Genomic DNA, 22,392 nt, shown 5'->3' with positions numbered 1-22,392 from the left:
ACTTGTTTCCCTTTCTTCCCTGAAATGAGTCAGTTATCAATGACCTTTTCAATACAGAGAGATACAAGGTTATTTTAAAATGGACAAAATGCTTATGTGACTCATTTAAAAGTTCATAATTGCACACTCACACAGGTCACACCATAAATCCAACCTTCCCACGTCAGTCATTAACCCCTTTCTGTCCCAGACCTACTGTCAGTGGCCATTCCCCTAGTTGGGTAGCAGATATAGATCCTTTATTAGAGAATTATCTATAAAATTATAAAGCACATGGATGAACCAAATTAGAGAATGTTTGACTTTCTTTGGCTGCTTTAGCAAACCGTCAGGCTGTGAGTTTCTTCTCTCTCTTTAGGATAGTAATCCTTTCAGATCCTTCAGTCTACCACTATTCCTACCATCTCCTCTCTTTTATCGTAGTTATCCTTCTCTCTCACATATCCATATGTCTTTGCAAATCCAAATTGTTTGAAAGAAATTAAAGAGTAATTTTTGTGTTTAAATAACTCTGATCACTTAATTTACTTGTGCACAAAAATAATGACTTACATAATCTTAGAATTTCTCTTTCTATAAATAGATGTGTGTATAAACTAGAAAATTCAGCACACAGTGCATTTAAAGCAGAAATAACTATTGTTGCACATTCGTGTTAGTATTTATTAAGAAATAATTATCTTCAATATTTTTTGTTTTGATTTGTTTTTATTCTTTTGTGTTTGATTTTGAAAGGAATTTAGTTTTAGTAAGGCCCTGTGTGTTTATCTGTTTTTGTTTGTTTGGTCTGATTTGAAGTTGTCATCTTATCAATGTATTAGTTTTGGAACATTGGGGTCTTCCATAAAACTAATCTTGTTGCAAAAAATAAGTTTTCTCCCGTCTGCCATTTGTAGTCTGCTGGCCTTTCTGAAATGTTTTAGAATTAACTGATCTCTCTAATTATCTCTGTATATTTTTGTTCTGACAATAGGAAAAAGAATTAGCTGCATATCTCGCACTGTATTTTAAAGATATCATTTAGACCTCTTCTAATGCTGCTACTTCTATATGGCTCCTGTGTGTTTTATTTTTTCAGCTTGGTATTTGAAGGTATAGGTTCAATCATTAAATATTAGTCATACGGTTACTTAATTGTGTTAGCTACCTTCCAGAAAAATCACCAGCAGCACTCTATGCTTACTTAGGTTTTCTGAAAATAAATATGAGGCCAAATCTCTTTGTTACTGATATTTGTGTCATCAGTTGCAACACCTGGCCTGACGGCCCCATCTGGAGAACTCAGAGCCGCTACAAACCTCAGGGCCTGTTACTTGCCTGCCCCTACCGTCTCACTGAAGTCCTGGGCATTTTCCAGCTGTAAAGGGCCTAAAAGCGAATGATTCTCATCCACAGTCTGACTTCTCTGTCTTGGAATTAGAAATCAATTTCATTTTTCTCCATAGTTATTACCTAATGGTCCAGAGGCTCTGAACACAATTCCATTAATCATCCTTAGTTGCTGTTCATATCACTTCCCACAAAGGAACAGTGGCCACACAGGTTTATTTTACCGAGTCTCCTATCCTTTGTCAGCCAGATATGGATTGGAATAACATTTGTGAGTCCCAGATGAGAAATAACTTTGTAGAGTGACCATTCTAACATTAGAAGTCATTACATCTCTCAATGTGAGATTGGTTTGTTTATTCTTTTTTCACACACACATAAAAATAATTGCCCAAACCGATTAACACGTTTTCTTTTTATTTCCTTACAAACAGCAAAACAAAAACCAAATCTCAACTTCTTTCTTTTTCCTCATTTCCTTTTCTTTCGACTACTGTAAATGTACTATCTTCCCTTCCTCAGTCATCACTCATGAGCGTGGTAATTATTAAAAATGAACTGTCTTTTATTTATTTGCTCCTTTATTTGTTGTTAGCTTTGTGTACAGTCTTGATAGTGACAGTTTTTTGTGCATTTTTTCCTTTTATAGACCATTTTAACAAGTAAATTATTTAATTTCCATCATTATGCATCCTATTATTTTAAAAATTTATATACCAAGCTTTCCTTTTTTTTCTTCTTTCTATGAGAATGTACAGTTATTAACATATTAGACATGAAGGGGCAACAAGCATTTAAATTATATTTTTGGATTTGTTATGTTCCGTTTCTTTCATTTAAAAAAACTTCTGGTGGACTCAGTGTTTGCAATTGTCGTGTAAATGAATGAATCGTAGAATGTATGCAGTAGACTCCCTGTGGCATTTCTGTCTTGGACATCCTGAGGCTTTATGGCTGCACAGACTGGTGCATGGGAAATCAGTGGTGACCCACCATGGGCTGTGACCGGCTGAGCTGCCTCGTGGCCACTGGGCTCTGCCAGTTCCCTTCCAAGTACTGAGAGATCTATAGAGTTTTTCTCTCTTCTTTTGAAAATATCACTCATTAAAAACCTTCTTAACATAAAAACTAATTTTCATTCTTGAGACTGAATTTAAAAAAACAGTAGCAAATATTTACTCCTCAAACTAATATAATAACAAAAATGGCATTGGTATTTCAAAGAGGTTTCTAAAAGACATTGTATACGATGGTAATAAAGAAGGGATGAGATTTTTGAATAGTACCTCGTATGTGTACAAGCCTTTGGAGATTAAATTGTGCTTTCTGAATATGCACTGCTGCTTTAATCAAGACCCATTAGGAGAACATGCAGGGGCAATCCATTAGCTCTGTTAATATTATACTATTTCCTAGATTAATATTCCCTGCACTGACTCTATCCTTTGGCATATTTTAAAAATTTCTGTAATGGGCCATTCTTTTGTTTTAGATTCTACAAAAGTTAAGAAAAGGTTGTATCCTCATAGAAGAGGAAAATCGATCATCCCTCTTGGAATATGTAGAAAAAGCTGAAAAATCTAAATCTGTTAGTGAGTGGTATTGTTGCTTCAAAGCTTGAGGCTTGGACAGTATAGCCTCAACACTGAGAAAATAATCTGATCTAAATCTTCTGTATCCTAACTAACTGTTTTTATTAGGCTAAATCTCTTCCCAATAATGGTAAAAGGACCATAAATTATATAGCCATAGAAAATGTATAACTTAAATGCATGAACTTAGATACCCACAACCCTCCAATGAGATACTGTCACCATTTTATAGATAAGGAGACTGAGGAACAGAAAGATTATTTGGCCTGTGCAGGGTCACACAGCAAAGTGACCGGGACAAGACTGAAATGCAGGCATTCTGCCTTCCACCATTTAATTTAGCAGTTCCATGAACCAAGTCCCTTTCCCCCCATCTTTTAGTATTCTTTGGGGCTTATTTTGTGTCCAGCATGTTCACTTAGGTAGTATTTTTTGCCCTTTTACTTTGCTCCCTTCAAAGACACCAATCTGTTGCCAAGTTTTGCATTTATTGTTGAAGTTTTGAAATCACCTTTGAACTTTTTATAGTCACAAATGACATTCCTAATCTGTTACTGAGATACCATTAGGAAATATGTGTTTCTTTAAGGTTCAGATATAAAGATTTCAGGCTAATCATTTATATTCCTTTTCCTACTGCTGTTATTGTCATGTAAGTTTGCCCTGTATCCCTGTTCCTCCTTTACTAAATTTCCTCCATTTCTACAAAAGCCTGGACCTCCCACTTGTTATTTTTTTAAAAAAGTTTCTTTAGGAAGTGTGTTTGGTAGATTTGTGACGTGCTCAATGTTGTCCTCTGTATATTTTTTAGTCATACGTGTTTTCTTTTAACATACAATGAAGTTCAAAACCAAAAACCTATATGAGTATTTAAAATTTCATTCCATCCTTGGATTTTTAATTTGTTTTTCCTCAGAACCATTTAACCTCATTATGAAATCATTATGAGCTTGAAAGTGCAATTTTTCTTCTTTCAGACTTCTTGGAATGTAGTAGAAGATATTCCATTTTATTTTTTTGACTTTTTTGTGGTGGTCCTAGACTTCATAAGCAAGATAACATTTTGAAGCTTATCTGATTACTCAGAAATTGTTTGATTTTTTAAAATTTTATGTAAAACTTTACCAATTAACCTTCCTAAATTTCCATCTGTATCTGATAATATGTTTAATTGAAGTTCTTACTGATGTGTTTATAGCGACCTCATCAAGTTTATGTGAAGTTGAAGCAAAAAGGATTAATTTGTAATTAATTCATCAAAAGGATCATCGAAGCAATTTTTAAATATTGGCTAGCCTAATTTTTTGTTAGTATTTTTAGGGCTTGATTATTCATTGGCTGTCTCCTACCCCAGATTTTCAAAGTCTTTTCACAAGCATAGTCCAGTACTAACACCTGGGTTCTGACTACACTGCCATTCCTGTGAGTAAACTTTCTCTTCAAGGAAAGCCTGTGATGTTGGTTCATGGCACTAAATAGATTTTCTTAACATCCTTGCACAGTTTTTAAACTTTGAAGCACTCATTTGAATTTGAGTGGCTATGTGTGCTAGACACTGTCCTAGGCATTGGAGTTCTTTGGGAGCTCAGTATTGTCTACACAGACTTGTAAACAGATGACTTCAAAACAATGCTCTGTGTGTATGAGCCAACTGAATTGAAGTACTTAGCTGCCAGGGGTACGGGGGAAATATCACACAAGAAGTAACATATGGCCTGTAGTAGTTTATCTGGTAGATAAGGAAGGCAACGAAAGACATTACAATGGAAAGGAACAGCATATGCAAAGTTTAAGATACAAAACATGTCAGAGAACAGTTAGTAACTTATTGTGGTTGAAGGGAAAATATGACTAGAGGCTGGAAAGATAGTTTATGGGAGGCACTAAAGGGCCTTCTGTGCCCTGCCAAGGAATTTGTACTTTCTTTCTGAGGCCTTGGAGAGACATTAAATAAGTTAACACTTATATGATATTATGTGTTATGTAATGATCCACTTGGAATTAAATTCCTAACATCTGTTGTTCAAAAAATGCTTCCAGTAGAATCCAGTAGCATTAAAGTGCACGGATTTCTCATTTCTCAGGAATACTAGTGTCCTAAATAGACATTGAGACCTCCAAAGAGAGTGACCAGCGTGATCTCCTTCGTGGCAGTTGGGGAGCTCTGAGGTTATGTTTAATGACAGATGATAGGAAGCTTTTCGGAGTATACTTTTCATAATTACTGTTAAAGACATCAATCTGTTTATCAGGAGAGTGTTATAGTTGGATTGCTTACAACCGTTGTTTTAGGCAACGGTGTGTAGGATGGGTGTCACAGTCTGAAGGCAGGAGATCAGTTAGGATGTAGGTGGATAGAATGGATGAAGGCTTTCAGTTAGGGTAATGGGAGCTGGAAGGCATTAAGGTTATAAGAGAAACCACCTGCACATCAAATTTGAAAGCAAAGGGATTTTTTTCCTCCACAGCTAACATGTACTTTAATTCTGTTATCCATGGGACGTAACTAATTTATTTCACATAGTGGTCATTTTTATTGTCTTGGGATCTGAAATAGGAATGCATTTTATGCACTGGTGTCAGATTGTTACCTTAATTTAAATACATGCACTTAATGGAATTTATAGATTATCATAGCCACAACCCACTGAAATTCTATATTTTAGAAATCTAAAAAAAAAAAAAAAGAAATCTAGGTCTTTTGAACTTATGACTTCACATCATTGAAACTTCACATTTATTCCTACTGTGCTTTGCATATTTCAAAGCAATTGTACTTGTTTAAACCAATTTGATTCTCCCAAGAGCCCTGTGAAGTTAGGAGGTCAGGAGATTGTTAATCCTCATATCAAAATGATGAAACAAAGGCTCAGAGAGGTCAACTGACTTTCCCAAAGCCACGTACTTAGAGAATGGTGTTCTTCAGGTTCCAAAATTGATGAAAGAAGTAGGAGTTCACAACTTAGATAACATATAGTGCATGTAATGATTGTCGGTCAAAGATCTTATTCATTACTGATGTGAACATTATGAAGTTTAGAAACTATGGCATACTGGATTCAGAAAGACCACATCATTTGAAATTATCTGTTCATTGCCTGTCTCTTCCAATAGACTATGAATTTCTTGAGATTAGGAATTATGCCCATTAGTCTTTTATCCTCAGCACCTCACAAGGTGCCTAGCATATAGGAAACACTTAATGAATGTTTATTCAAGTTTACTGGATTCAAATCCTTTACCAGTTAATAGCTATAGGACATCAGTCAAGTTACTTAATTTCTCAGTTGTTTCCTGAACCACAAAATGGGATTCATATCACATAATTTATAGGATTATTATAAACTTGAAATGAAATGATGAGAAAATATATCTAGCACAATGCCTAGCACACTGTAGTCACTAACTAAATCTTAGTCGTAATCCATTTAAAAAATTTTTTCTTTGCTAATTGAATTGTAATATAATTTAAGCAGCCACATTTAAGTCATTTAAGCAACAACATGAAAACTACCCACCTGAAATCAAATACCTGATTTTTCACTATTTAAAAAAATATTTTTAGCCTTAATCCTTCAATTTTGCCATATACAATATAGATATTTAAGTCCTCTAAAGATCAGTAATCAGAGTTATTTCCTCCATGGCAGTGGGGGGCTCTTGAGTTCCATTTAACAATAGATTATAGGGAATTATTTGAAGTGGCCAATCTTATGCTTCATACCATTCATTGTTTTATCTTTGCATTATTAGAGATATTGACATGACCAGACCCTACAACAATGGGGATCTTGGTCTTCTGGAGTCTATTTATCCTAATTCAATTGTTTATATATATATATACACACACAGACACACATATATGTATGTATATATACATAATATATATTAGTCTTTTTACTTATTTCCTTAATTTTATTAACAATTATTAACAATTAAACCAAGCCTTGTCTGGAGATAAGGCTGTGAACTTTGGCCTATGTCCATGGATAGTCTAAGTAACCAATAAGAACAAAATTGTTTTTATTGAACTTCAGCAGACATTTGTGTACTTTTCTATTAACTGGATAAGCCAGTTGTGAGTAGAACAGTAGCCTTATAAAAGTGTGTTAACTTTATTAGATCTCTAAAATAGGAATTACTTTTCAGTGGTAGCTTGAATAAATAAGGTCAGTTACTTTCAATTGACAATTAATATTTTTGAAAATATTTTGGTCCATTAAAATTAAAATGACTTTTTGAAAATATGAACACATTTAATAAATGTATTCAAATAATTATATTCCTCACCTGGGCATGTCGTTCCCATCTTTCTTTAGTGTTATTGCCACTGCTACTAATAATATTAACCTTTCCACAATTGATAAAAATGGTCACATAGATTATGAAAAGCCAGTGAGGTAGAGGGTGTACGTTATTCTCATTTTATAGATGAGAAACCTAAGGCACAAAGAACAAGCTCATCAGCAGCAACAATATTGTAATAACTCTCCCTTTATTACAGTATTAGAAATCATAATCCTCTTATAATTAAAAATGAAACCAAAGGAATGCCCTTCACAATATCTACATTTGGCCATCATGCAGCTATTACAAATAATATTTTAAGAATGTAAGAGCACTTTCAACTACATTTTACTCCATTTCGTTCTTTGTTATTAATCTTAGTTTCCATCCTACAATGGAATTTCTTTTGCATACATCGCAAAATCGACTGTTGATCCTGTACCTTCTGCAGACATAAAGCCATCATCCATCTCTGTTACTGCACCACCTACATGCAGCATGGGCAATGGCAGCATTTTAATCACATAGTAACGTGTTCATTAAGCAATAGCACCCCAGTTTATATCTGGTGTCACGTGATGGTAGATGAAGGCTTGACCCCCTCCCTCTCTCCTCTCCCTATTGTTCTGCTGTATGCAGTGTGTCCTTCTGTAAGTGAAATTACTTGTACGTGTCTCAGTGTACAGCCAAGAAAATACTGTGCATGCCAACAATAAATAAGACCTTACGTTATAAATCAATGTACATGGTGCAGAGCATTTTTAGGTACACAGGTAGACTATGTGATTTTTATTTCAGTGTTAACTTTTCTGAATAGTTTCTATCAAGGGTTACTTATTCCACATTGAATATATGAACATTAAAAGTATGTACATTGTTTATTGATTCCACTTTCTGAAAACAAACAAAATTTTAGATGGGCCTACAGGGAAAGAATTAACAAGTCTATGTAACTAACAGATGATGTTTTGATTTAAACATCATTTTAAATACTCTTCTGATTAAAATAGCTCATGAAATGATACAAAGTATCATTAGCGAAGAATTTAGTTTATTAGCCTAGATTATACTCCCTTTCTTTCCTATCCTGTCGTGAATGTGAATGTAAACACTGAGGAATGGGCTTATCAGCCATGTATTGAGATTCAAAACGATGTGCATTTAACACTTAAACTTCACAGGACTGATTTGTATACTTTGTATACGTGGTGATTTTAGTTTGGTCACCAAATATCATATCTTACAGGCTAACAGGGAAACCAGTACAGTGATTTTATGTACTTTTTTTAATGTTTATATTAGTTTTCAAAATGGTTTTGCTTCCTAACCCTCCCATTATATGAAGCCTCTCACTTTGAAAGTCACAGACTGCAGACTGGTAAGTCCATCAGCTCTCTGTCATTATGATCATTCATAATTTTAGTTAAAGTAAACACATGGTCATTGCATAGTTTTCTTTCTTAGCCCAAAGTATTTCCAGTCTGAAAAGTTATTATTTTTTCAAGTACATAAGTACATCCATTCACTTGCCAAACAACATTTTTTTGTCATTTTGCTTTCTAAACAAATTTAGATTCCAGAGCATACACTCATAATGTTGAAAATTTTTTTCGCTGACACCCTGTGCTTTAAAAATCAACTTTCATTCGTGTGGTGCTGTTTTTTTGTTTGTTTCCTTCTTTGTGTTTTTGCTGTCAAAGTAACTTGTGATCAAGATACATTTAAATTGAAATATAGGTAAAATACCTAAGCCCTTTTCTGAGGCTTCATCCTTGCCCCACAATATAGTTTTTAACGATGCAGAGTAGCTTCAATGGCTTTGAGATGTCCTTCTTTTCACCTTTCTTTATTAGGTTTAGCTCTCATGGCATGAGCCACCAAAGTCTTTCTTTTGGTTTGATATTTCGAATTAGGTCTCTGTGCCAGTTCTCTCTCCTCTGGATGTAATGCTCCAACCTGTGACATCTCTGTTTTAGACTTCTGAAGTCTTTGCTTTTTTTAGATCCATAGACAAGCTAATGAGAAAGTTAATTAAAATAAGAAACATTTTTCTAGTCATTGACAATTTTCACAAAAATCCTTTAATTAGTCTTTAATGAAAGAAACTCTTGGCCCTGTTTTATATATGCATTGACTGCTTTGCATTGAATCATGTGCTCATATTCTGGGAACAAAGCAGATTTAACCTTAACATTCATAAGAGCTGCAGAGATCCTTCCTATATACAACTTACTGAAAAAGAAGAAAGAAAAGAAAAGTTTACATCTTTAGGTTGCTTCTAAAATGTTGCCAAACCCATGCTGCTACTTTTAACAGAGAGAAACCTGAGTTTAAGATTCAAATGTTCTTTTCTGACAAAGAAAAAGTGCATCTATCTGCCAAGCGCATGATCCTATGAGCTTCAGATAGAAAAGTGGCTATGATTTGTGACTGTTTTTGGTTCAGAACGATGCTAGATCAACATGCAAGTTTTATGGAGGTGGGGATAGAAAGGGAGGGACAGACGAGGGTGGTTGATAATGTCTGATCCCTCTGGACTTTCTGCAGGAGAAAAGGTTCTGCAGGATGACGAGTTCACCTGTGACCTCTTCCGCTTCCTGCAGCTGCTTTGTGAGGGACACAACTCAGGTTTGTGAGACCCCAGACCATCTGGTGGTACCAAGGAATAAGTGCATTGAAGCCTGTAATAACAGGAGGCTGTTAGTTCCAATTAGGCTTCATGCCTTGAGTCAACAGTTCTTGAGCATTCCTCTGTATGCATTGGCACTGTGACATTTTATAGATTGCTTTGCTGCTTTCAAAGTCCTTTGTTAGCCATTTCACTTAATTCTTATCAATTGTCTTTATGTTAGAGAAGAGAGGTGATAGGTGAAGACAGATTTAGATTAGATAGATACTTACAGAGAAATATATACTTTATTCCTTTTGTACCCCTTCTCTTTAACTGGGGAATCGACTTCATTGAATTACTTAGCATAATGTATTTCTATTCGTTGTCTGTATATCTTCCTCTCTACCAAGCTGTGTGTCCATGAAGGCAGGAACTACATCTTAATTTTATTTTTGTTTCCCCAGCACTGAGTACAGTACTGAGGAACAAGTGATTATTGAATAAATAATTTAATGACTATATCTAAAGGATGGACATCCTTTCAGTCATTCACACGCCCAGAGTTCTAGAGCTAGGAATCAGGAAACTGGTGTTAGCAACCTCTTTGACAAAAATTGAATATTGATATTCTGCGAAGCACCTAGATATATTTTTGGGGTGCTCACCCACTTTTTATGGAAAATATAAATTATTTCATATTAAAACTATAAGAACACTACTCTGAGTCACAATGATTTTGCTGGGGACAGCATTTGCTTTTGGAGTTCCTCGAATAACTCAACTCATTTTAAAGGCTCATTTTGAATGAGCCTTAATAACATCTTTTGATCTTATGTAGATTTTCAGAATTATCTGAGAACTCAGACTGGCAATAATACGACTGTCAACATAATCATCTCGACTGTAGACTACCTACTGAGGGTGCAGGTACGTTGCCTTACGTATCAGTAACAAAGGGGTCGGTTAGTTGTGAGAATATGGCAGAGCTATTGAAGTGCCATGTTTTAATGTGTTTTGATTTATGACTAGACAGAATTTTTTTAGATGTTTTGTCTTTGATCACAGTCTGTCACCAAATCTTAGGGTGAAGCTGCCACTGGTGTCTTTGCCTCTGATCCCGGCTCCTACTTTGCCCATTATTTTCTTCCTACAAGTGGGGATTGTTTTTTCTACATTTTTTTAGCTTGATAGCATTTTAAATTCTTTTTCATGTCGTAAAGCGCCTACATGCTCTGATCTCTCTTCTACAGTGGATAGATAAACAGGGGAAAAATATTTGAAACATTCTTATGAAAAAGAAAGGCTTTCAAAGTACCTACCATATACTTAAATTTAACAGCCTAAGGTTAGTTATTTTCAGCTAATATTTGAATTAATTTTAAAATTCAGCTTAACACTCCATCACTTAAAAATCTCCCTGATATTGTAGTAATCTTTTACATGTCAATAAAACTGAATCTGAAGGTATAGGCCTCCTAAATAATGAGAACCCTAAACAGCTTTTATTTTCCTTGTTTTATTTATAAGAGAAGCCAGGTATAGTACTTTTAAAAACTGCACAAAAAGGCTTTCAGTTTTTTCCTTAATATTCAAGTATGTAAAAGCACAACACTTTTTTACTTAGAGCTTAATGGGAAAAAAGTCCATTTTTGAAGCATATACATCAAAAAGTATTGCTGAAAACGTATTTGTGACTTTTTAAATCATGTCTCAAAACCCAAATGTAGTTTACATGCTACACTAAATTGTATTATTCATTTAGCTAACTGAAATTCCCTCACGATGTAAGTTATTGTTGAAAACATCCTGTTTGGAAAGATTGATCTTATTTAGATATTTGTTTACAGTCGTCGTCAGTATTTATATGTAATCCAACCAGTTTCTTCAGGGGCAATTACAAAGGCAGGAAACATCCTGGAGTTCTCACCCAGGAAATGGTAGTGGCTTTGCTGGAGAAACAAGAGGCCAGATGTCCATAATCAAAAAAATATTGTTCTATAATTTGTCCAGTCTCTGTGCTCTCATAGTAACCATCTAGCTTGGCTCAATGGATAAATATGCGTTGATCTTATGAATCCTTATGTTTGTGAAGTTCAAGGTCATCAGAGACAGAAAGTCATTTTTAAAGCTAAGTTTTCTGCTTCTTATCTTCTCTCCAGTTGTTATTTGTATCTCAGGAGGACGTTGCCATATTGTATCTTTAGGAAAATCATTGAGAATAGTATTTACTTCACAGATATTTTTGTTTGCTTCCAAATCTGTTGTTTAAAATGATTTCCTGTTATAGAGTCCAAAACTGGACAGGTCAGTGATAGCTTCAGAATGTGCCTTAATCCTATTGTCTCTGTTTTCCAGGAATCAATTAGTGATTTCTATTGGTATTACTCTGGGAAAGATGTTATTGATGAACAAGGACAACGGAATTTCTCCAAAGCAATTCAAGTAGCAAAACAAGTCTTTAACACTCTCACAGAGTATATTCAGGTAAACATTTAAACATTTCTGCTATTTGAAGAAAGAAAGGAAAAAGTCAACTGGTTAGCATTGAATTATATGGAGAAATACAATGTGCCTAAAGTATTTTCCTGCCATCATCCACATTTCCAGTTGACCCATGGATTCTTACCCAGTGACTACAATTAAAATATTAGGTCGAGATGTGAATTTACATGGAATGAACTTGCTTTACTATTTAGCAGATTGAGTTATTAACTCCTTCGAGGCATATACCGGGATGTTGACTCTCTCATAGCTCCAGGGCCTGGTATATATATTAAGTACTCAATAAATATTAAGGAAGCAAGGAAGAAAGTGAGGGAGGGAAGGAGTGAAGGCAGAGCATTAAACGACTCTTTATAGTATTCCACTAAAAGTGAGGAAGAAGTTTCATAGAAACTTCATAAAAAAGAGAATAGTGTTTAAAACCTCATTTTAGTGTGTATGTGTGTATATATAATTATATAATGTACAATAGGTAAAATTCCAAATATGAAGAATATACCTTTTTTTTTTTACACTAATTTGTTTTATATTCCCTTTAGGCTAACTTCTAATCTTAACATGCAGATTTTTAAAACATTTTATAAAATTCTGGTTTTTTCAACCAGCAGAACTTTGCTATTTCCAGTCCATCCTCTTTCCTTTCTTTCTTCTGTCTCCATGGCCAATATTGCTCTGAATCAGTCAGTTACTATGTTTGAAGTGCCATGTGCTAAGAATAAAACAGGAAGAAGAAATTTATAGTTTGCTTCATTGGATTAAACATAATCTTGTCGGGGGAAAGGAGTTACATAAAAATAACAGATTATATCTTCAGAGCCTAGCATAGCTACAGGTGTTTGTAGAATGACTGTTTAAGTGAATGAAGGATTCATGGCTAAGTGAAGCTGACCAAGGGTAAGTGCTGTAGATGTATAGTGGCTTGTTCCTCACCTCCTCCGGGCTCATTCTCTCCTCTCTGTTCGTACCTTGGAAAGATTTCACTTTTTCTGTTCTCTCCTGGGGCAGGGAAGAGGATCCTTACTGAGCATTTCAAAATGGAAAAGCTACACTTGATAATTTAATAACTTTTCTTTAAATCAAGTAAAAGTGAAATTTTAAATCAGTTTCATTCCACTCATGTTCCTATTTTCTTATCTTCCCTGGCTTCCATTATTGCCTTAATATTCTCATCCGTGTCTAGAAACATATTATTCACATTCAATGTGAACTGACCTGATTAAATAAAATTAACTATGACATTAGCAAGCCAATGAATTTTATAGAAACAGCTAGTAAATTGGTTCCTATACAACAAAGGAAACTTAAATGCGTTTTCAGCCGAGTGGGCATTTCTTGGTTCCTAAAATAAGTGCGTTTCCTGAATTTACCTAAAATTAGAAGCATCCACTAACCTCTGACTATGTGCAAAATCCTTTATTCTAACCTATTTATATAAGACAGAGCATTCTAGATGAACATTCAAGGGATAACAGGTAAAGTAGCATGGCTTCTTATGGCTTGTTCATTTTTTAACCTCTCCTTAATCTTTATGTATATTACATATTTTTATATACATTAATCATTTCTGAAATATGTATTTTAGTAAAAATTTATTTTGGAATAATTTTAGGTATATAGAAAAGTTGCAAAGACAGTACAGAGAGTTTCCATAGGTGATCACCCTGCTTTCCCTAACGCTGACATTTTATATAACCACGATACATTTGTCAAAACTAGGAAATTAGCATCAACATAATCCTATAAGCTAAATTACAGACTTGATCCTGATTTTACCAATTTTTCCATTCATGTCCTTTTTCTGTTCCAGGAGCCAATTGAGGTCACCACATTGCGTTTAGTAAAACATGTTTTGAAGAAGCTTGCCTTAGTGTCATATTTGCTAATTACTGTTGAATCTGTGAATAACAGCTCATCATTAGCCATGCTTGTTTTGGACTGCCTCTTAGATTACAGCATTGCATATTCCTTTTTAATTCAAATTCTTGCTAACTATAGAGAATTATATAATGGGGGGATCTAAAACCATCAAAATAAAGGTAATCATCTATAAGATTCCAATTCCAATTTTAATAATGAGAGAAGAATTGCTTAAGAAGTCACTATACTGTCAAAGTTCTCAGAGTAAGGCCACAAGGTGAGAAAAGAGAAAGTTTTATTTGTTGTTGCCACAAGAAAGTGAAAATGAAAGTGCAACCGTCTTGCCTTCTGGCAGGTAGCAGAGGTTTTGTATGTGGCAGGCACTGAAAAGATCGTGAGAAATAGGAGGGTGAGGCAGTAGGCAAGGCAGATGTTCCATCCAGATTAGGTAATGGTTCTCAGAAGAGCATGGCCTAAGGTTGAGCAAGTCCTGGAAAGTACATTCTGCGTGTTTCAGGTTTAGAAGGAAAAATGGGTACAGTAGCCCCCCCTTATCCGCCGGGGGTACATTCCAAGACCCCCAGTGGATGCCTGAAAACAGCAGATAATACCGAACCTTATATATACTATGTTTTTCCTATACATACATACCTATGATAAAGTTTAATTTATAAATTAGACACAGTAAGAGAGTAACAGCAATAACTAATAATAAAATAGAACAACTAATAACAATCAGTGTCATAAAAATTTTATGAATGTGGTCTCTCTCAAAGTATCTTATTTTACTGTACTCACCCTTCTTGTGATGATGTGAGATGATACAGTGCCTATGTGGTGAGATGAAGTGAGGTGAATGACGTAGGCATTGTGACGAAACATTAGGCTATTGTAGATCTTCTAACTGTGTGTCAGAAGGAGGATCACGGGCCCGTGACGATGTCGATGATTGGATGTCAGGAGCCGAGATATCTGTGGCTGACCGCGGGTACCAGAAACCACGGAAGGCGAAGCTGCGGATGAGGGGGGACTGCTGTACTTGAGCCTTGGGTTTGCAGCTCTGTCGCTTAAGGGTTGCAGAACAACTCTTGGTCACCTAGGGCTTGCAGAAGATAGCCCTTTATAATATTTTAACTTAATTAAAATCTTAAATATCACATGGAGAAAATTTTTCCTGACTTAAAGAAAAATCAAGTTTATTTTCTTTGAAATGGTATTCTGTTTTCACCTAAGGACCTCCTGGGCTTTTCACCCTCCCTGGTGTTTGTACCATGGGCACAATGCCAATGCTGGACTTGAACCACAGTGAAATCCTGAAGGCCCGTTGCTTTGACACCAGAGTTACTCTGACAGGCAGACAGGACTAAAGTACTCTAAAATTGCTGTAGCCTGGTACATTGAATGGGCTGAATTTATTAACCTGTAAATTAAAATAACCTGATTCCTTGTCACCACTGTCCCTTCAAACTTGCTCTGTGGACCATTTCTTTACCATTCTTTGAATGGATCTTGTGCTCTGGCCACTCTCAGGTAAATAAAATTCCTTCACTCACTGTGACAAGAGTAGTCTCATTTCAGTAACAGTACAATGGCACAGTCACTTCGCCCTTATGCAATTTAAAACCTCCGCTCACCCTTGGGCCTGATTTTATGCTGGAGGGACCTCAGGGTGGGGGTGGAGGGCCAGGAGTAGGATCTGGTCTTCTCTGCTATCTCCCCACGGGGTTCTTCTCTTTTTCCTTCCTCTCCTAGTCAACCTCCGGCTCCTCAGGGTTGGAACTGTGGGAGGGAGGAAAGGCCTTTCTCCAGGGCACATGTAATTCAGGACTGCCATCTGGGGTGGCCTGTTTTATTCTTTATCTAACAAGGGGGCTTGGTTCTCTTACGGTCTCCAGTGCCTGGAAATGCCTCTTTTCCCACCCAGTTTCAAATTATTCCACAGACTCTGTGTACCTCTTGGCCCCAATCTACCTTGGAATCGCGTTACCCTTTCAGACAGTCTTGTCAGGCAAGATTTCAAAGTCTTGTTGGGCTGGGTAGCTCCCTCCTGGGCAGCCCATATAACAAACACGTATCTTATTTTATCACTCTGTCTTTTGCACTTTCTAAAACCAAACCTTCTGCTACCCAATTTCAGGAGACAGAAGCCAAGCACTCTGATGGTTCTCTTGAAGCCTCCTCTCTCACTTGGTGTAAAGGTGCAGAAGCAGCCCCTCTCCTCTCCCATAGCAGCAGAGGTGGAAGGTGGAGATGCCCAGCACATGGATAGCTCTGTCCAGTCTCTCTTTTCAACTTCAACCCCTTTATAGCCTTAGGGTGGAAAGATCTCTTTAGTCTCCCCTTCCGTGGGTACTGAGTCTAGAACTTTGCTTTTGGAATATAGAGGTACCTGGCACTTACTGTCTTTTATTCTCAGCTGTAGGGCCTCAAGAGAAGCTGAGACAGAACAAGTTCCATTGCAACATTGTCACTATCTTCAACGCGGTCGTCTCTTCCAATCACTTGTTTCTAGAGTAAAATCTGAAATGTTCTAATGCTCTCTCCAGTTTGAATTTATTATGAGTCATTTGTCTGAAGGAATGAATGATTTGGAAGTTAAGAACTGTGTTGTATATATTTTTTCTTTTGAGATAAAATCCCTATTATTTATTGTTCTGGTTGATGTGAGTATACGTGCAAAACTTAGTGATTGTGGAATTTTTCCTTGGGAAGTAAAATAGAAATTGTCTCCATCCAAATGCTCTGCCCATTACAACATGCTCTCTAGTATCACAGAAAGATCCCTTCTGAAGTGTAAGCAAAGGGAGCAAATTAGGTTCCAATTGCCTTGGGTTCTGGGTTCATCAAGTTAATGACCAAGTATTAATCTTTTAAAATCTCACCGGTTGTGTGATTGGTAAAACAGTTGTACAGTTAAGAAAGCGTTGAAGAGGACTTTTTTTCCTCTATACGAATGCTTTGTCCAGGTTACTATTTAGCAATAAGAAGTAATTACCTCTCATCTTAAGCATAATCTCAGATTCTTTTCACACAAGGCAGTAACTACTGATTGATTTGACTTAAAAGCAAAAACAGCTGGACTCTGCCCTTTTCCTCTAAATAGAAGAAACCAAATCCAGACAAAAATGAAATAATTCATCATTCTTTTTTGTCAGTGTTTTATTATTCATACAGAAACAGAACATGAGAATCCTTGAGAAACTGTTTTTGGGATTTATTATATTAAACATTTCAAAGAAGAGTATGCTTCTCTCTTTAGGGCACTATACCATTGTCATTGCCGTATATCTTTCCTTTTGGGTTCCTACCTTTTCAGATAACCTGTTGGTGATATGTCAACACTAAGTTAATTTTGTCCCTATTATTGTCAAGTTTGTTTTGGCATATCAGGAATGATTGCTATTTGTCGGTTTCTCCTCCAGGGTCCTTGCACTGGCAATCAGCAGAGTTTGGCCCACAGCAGGCTATGGGATGCAGTGGTGGGTTTTCTTCATGTATTTGCCCACATGCAGATGAAGCTGTCTCAGGTAAATTAACTATCTTCCACCATCCTGAATGACAAACCAGAGACTGTAGGCATTGGCAAATTAAACATGCTTTCCTTTGTTTGAATATTATCTTTCTTAGATTCGTTCTTTAGATATCTTTTACTCTACATTAAAAAACATTTTTTTAAATAAAAGAATTTTATGCCAGCTAAAAATAGATGGGAGCCATTATTCAAATTTGAGAACAAAAGATATTAAGGAATTGAAGATAATGGAAAAATAAAACAAGTGTCGTCCCCAAACATTGTGTGTTTTACAATCCTTCATAGACCCACTTGTTGACAATTACTCACTGGAGTTTTCCTCCTCCCCACAAATAAGTGAAGAAGGATTTGAAATCTGTCACAAATCCCTTGTTAAAGGGAGACAGTTTTCTTATAGGGTCATAAACAAGCAGTTGTTCTCAATAGATAAAAATTCACCCATTAACAGGAAATTTAACTTTGTGAAAGTCAAGGTGAGAAAGATAGCTATAAGGATAAGCAAATAAAGAATAGACAGGGCCGGCCCCGTGGCTTGGTGGTTAAGTGAGCGCGCTCCACTGCTGGCGACCCGGGGTTCGGATCCCGGGCGCGCACCGACGCGCTGCTTCTCCGGCCATGCTGAGGCCGCGTCCCACATGCAGCAACTAGAAGGATGTGCAGCTATGACACACAACTATCTACTGGGGCTTTGGGGGGAAAAAATAAATAAATAAAATCTTTAAAAAAAAAAAAGAATAGACAGATTTTCCACCGTGTTTTAATATTAATTTGGGAGCACATATTGAAAACATCAGCATGTTACTTTCTCACTACTATATCTATTTCATTGGAAGCTAAGAAATACACGAATAGAAAAATTCTTAATATAAATCTTGAGTAAATGTGTCCCTTTGAAGTGGTGAATTCTGAGGGTATGTCCTGAGATCTGACATATCTGTCAGGGCGTGGGTATCTGGCAGGTGTCAGGTAGAGGATTTAAAGTCAGAAGACAGCCTATCCAGCCCCTGTGTTTTCATTCACGTGTCCCAGGAGTCTGGGCCAGTAGCCTCTCTTCCCTGAGTCTCCTTTCCTCCAGGAAAGTGAGGATGCTCACGCCTGCCCCCTGCCCCACAAGCAGGACCATATAGTCAAAGATAAGTAAAGCTGGTTAAAATGGTTAGGACAGATTTTAATCAGTAATAACTATTACAGTAGCGAAAAGAATCCAGCATGAACTGAGCTCTGCTTTGATTTGTACAGAGGCGACTGGGTGTTTTAAAGGGAGAATGAGGGAATAGAAAGGGGTTTCAGTAGAGTCCCCAGTTGACTATGCAGCAGGGGCTCAGTAGAGTCAGGGAAGTGAAAAATTTACCAAAGGTTGGTCAGTATAAATGCTGATTCGGCCACCTGTGTCTGCTTGCAACTGTTAAAGCCAGGATTCTACCCTCCCAGAGAGACCAGGAGACAGGCCCCATCCTCAGATGTTGGCTGGAACAAACAGTAACTTCAACCAAATAAGGTGAAGGTGAATTTGGTGACTTCAACCAAATAAGGAAATATCATGATTCCTTCATCTAATCACTAATGACATTTTAGTAAGTAAAGGAAATCAACATGAAGCAAATTTATACACTCACCAGAGAGTTCTCATTCTGATGTGTTTCCATCATTTTATTGACATCTGGTGCTACCTAGCAGTTGTTCACAGTTTGTAGACCTAGTCAAGGTAACAACTTATTTAGAAAGAAAAAGTCTCACGCTTCCAGCAATGTAGAAATTTAGCTTTATATGTAGCAAAATCCAAATGAATAAAATGATACCTTATATAATTTTTTAAGAAGAAAAAAAGGCATCATTTAAAATAAAAAGAAAATCTGATGATTTATAAGGCTGTAATTTAGATGTAAGTACATTCCATATTTCTAGGCACTGAATCTAAGCACAGTGACTTTGGGACACAACATATCTATGTAAAAGAACTTCTTTTTCATGGTGAAAAATCAAAAACAAAAATAAAAAAACAGAAAATTTTAACCGGAGAAATATCAGAGAGCTTAATAAAATTGGTAAATAAGATACACTGTGCACTATTAGTGTAGGTAATGCTTGTGTACATTTTTGGTTAGATTTATGTAAGAAAAGTTTATCTCGTATCACTGTTATGCCTATTTTTTCCAGAATAAGTTAATTTTTACAAATATATGACATCTTTGTGTAATATGTTATAAAGAAGAAAAAACAAGTACAGTCTTTTCAAGTAAAAGAAAGATGCCCAATGTGCAGAAGCCCCTGAGTCTTGCCTGCCTGGCACTGAGAATCTGCCACTGCTTTAGTTCTTTCATACTCTTGTTAGACTTGCTCTTTGTCCTTACAAATACAGTCATGTGCCACATAACGACATTTTGGTCGGCGACAGACCACATGTATGATGGTGATCCCATAAGATTGGTACCATATAGCCCAGGTGTGTAGTAGGCTGTACCATCTGGGTTTGTGTAAGTGCCCTCTGTGATGTTTGCACAGGGGCGGAACTGCCTAATGACACATTTCTCAGAATGTATCCCTGTCGTTAAGTGACACGTGACTGTACTTTAAGAAACATGAATTGGAATCAATAGTAAATACTCTTTAATTATGAAAGGTATATTTCTAATAAGCTACATACTTATATTTGGCCTTCCTTCAGTTCTATAATGCTGTAAAGTATTTACTTTTGGTAGAGCAGTTCTCTTTTTGTGAGAATAAGTGTGATGTTCTTGCTGCATGGTTTTCTCATATTATCTCAAATGCAATATGTTAATATTTTCAGGATTCCAGTCAAATTGAGCTATTAAAAGAATTAATGGATCTTCAGAAGGATATGGTGGTCATGTTGCTGTCCATGTTAGAAGGTAGTTTTGATTTATATTTTCAAGTTCCCCTTATTCTTTTATTTTAAGGATCAATATGTGCTTGCATATGGAGTCAGCAAGCTACAAAGAATAAAATATCAACACTGAGATGTGACAGATACATTGGATTTATTGCTGGCTTTATTACTCTTTTCTCAAATTAGTTTTCAAAAAAAGAGAAGTCCTGCATTTCTCAGTTTACATATCTACAGAATGTAGATATGTAAAATGTAGATTTGTAGAAACCGGTGTAGTTTGTAGTAATACGCTAAAGAGTACGCTGTCCAGACAGATAGCATATAAAGAAGATTTTATTTATTTGTTAGTTTGTTTATAATCAGTGGGGATTACAGACATTTGGATGGACTCCAACTGTGTAAATTGCTGCTTTCAGCTATCTGCATTGTAACTCCTATGGGTTCTCAAAGTCCTGCAGGAGAGGAACGCTGCTGAGAGCACCTAAGCCTGCTGCTGAGGTGCTGAGCTCAGAGACACCTGCTGGTGGCCATCTAGTGCTCTGCACCACATACATCTCTCGGATTTTATTCTCTCTCTTTTCTCTTTCCAACTTATTTTTCTTTGCTATTGCATTTCTCTCCTGTATCAGGCAGTAAACATAGTGGTTAAGAGCTTGGGTTCCGAGATCCACCACCAGCATTTGAATCCCTGCTTTCCCACTTCTAAGCGGTGTGACCCTTGGACAAGTTTCATCTCCATCTTTCAATTTCCTCCTCTGTGAAATGGAGATAATGATAGACTGATGTGAGAATTCAGTGAAATCATGTGAACAGGACCAAATCAACTAAAAATCTTGTGCAACCTTTAAAACTGTTTACCTACCCTTTTTTCTTAAATCCTTCCTAATTTTTTTCTCTTTGTTTCTTTGTCTGCCAGGCATTGCATAACTGCACTTTGATTAACTAAGGTTGTGGTCAGGCCTTGTGTTAGGGCTTCAAAGATGCAACATTTGCTTAAAACACTTAGTTGGCAGCCACTTTATACCCTCTGAGCGCAGGATCCTTTTACTACGACCTCAATTCAAATTTTAGTCTAAATAGTAATAACAACAACCATAGTCACTGCAGCAGCAGCAACCATAGCAATGACAACTTAAAATTCACCTCCTAAAATGTGCCAGCTACTGGTTTAAGTACTTGTTTAATCCTAATACCGGGTTTACGAGTTTGATAGTATCATCATCACTATTTTGCAAATGAGGAAACTGAGGTGCAAAGAGGTGAAGAAATCTGCCCAGGTTGCTCAGCTAGTGGATGGGGGAGCCTGGATTCAAACCCAACAATGTGGTCCCCGAGCCTACGCCCTTAACCATGGTGCTTACTCCCTCACAAATGGACTCAGCAGAACTCTTGCCATGCATCTTTCTTCTGTTGTCTGTCCGTATGTTACACAGCATGGTCTGTTCAAGGAATAAAAGCATTCTATGACTCTGTCATTTAGGATAATATTCTAATTGTCTCAAGCTGATAATCTGCCATTCTCTAAATAAACATTCTGGTCCATGAAGATATGTAGGGAGATGCTTTACATTTTTAATCAGAAAGAGCACATAATTTGTTCTCAGAGGATCTGTTTGAAGTCCTGGCACTAACCTTTGATAATCATGTCACAATGGGCACATTATTTAGCTTTGCTAAACTTCAATTTCCTCAATACTAAAGTCAGAATTAATCAACAGTACCTGCCTTACAGACATGTGAACATTAAATCAGGTCTTATCTATGAGTAGTGATTTTTCAACCCTAAAGAGCTATGCAAATGCTCATTTTTATTAATAATATGAAACCAGAGTTC

General features: G+C 36.3%; 1 protein-coding gene across 3 annotated transcripts in view; it reads left to right on the top strand.

The window, feature by feature from the left end:
• Positions 1 to 22,392, top strand: part of RYR2 (ryanodine receptor 2) — a 694,605-nt gene that overhangs the window by 630,355 nt on the left and 41,858 nt on the right. For 2 of the 3 annotated variants that reach the window (XM_087431907.1, XM_087431905.1), the window contains 5 exons: positions 9,756 to 9,836; positions 10,658 to 10,746; positions 12,175 to 12,303; positions 17,601 to 17,705; positions 20,499 to 20,580. In XM_087431907.1, the coding sequence (XP_087288033.1) occupies positions 9,756 to 9,836; positions 10,658 to 10,746; positions 12,175 to 12,303; positions 17,601 to 17,705; positions 20,499 to 20,580 (486 nt within the window). The remainder of the gene's footprint in view (positions 1 to 9,755; positions 9,837 to 10,657; positions 10,747 to 12,174; positions 12,304 to 17,600; positions 17,706 to 20,498; positions 20,581 to 22,392) is intronic. The other variant, XM_087431906.1, reaches the window with a different exon arrangement.

The sequence above is a fragment of the Ceratotherium simum genome, chromosome 6 (genome assembly GCF_057802395.1).
Source record: "Ceratotherium simum simum isolate JZ-2026a chromosome 6, ASM5780239v1, whole genome shotgun sequence".
Taxonomy (NCBI): Eukaryota; Metazoa; Chordata; class Mammalia; order Perissodactyla; family Rhinocerotidae; genus Ceratotherium; species Ceratotherium simum.
This window is presented reverse-complemented; position numbering and strand designations above follow the sequence as displayed.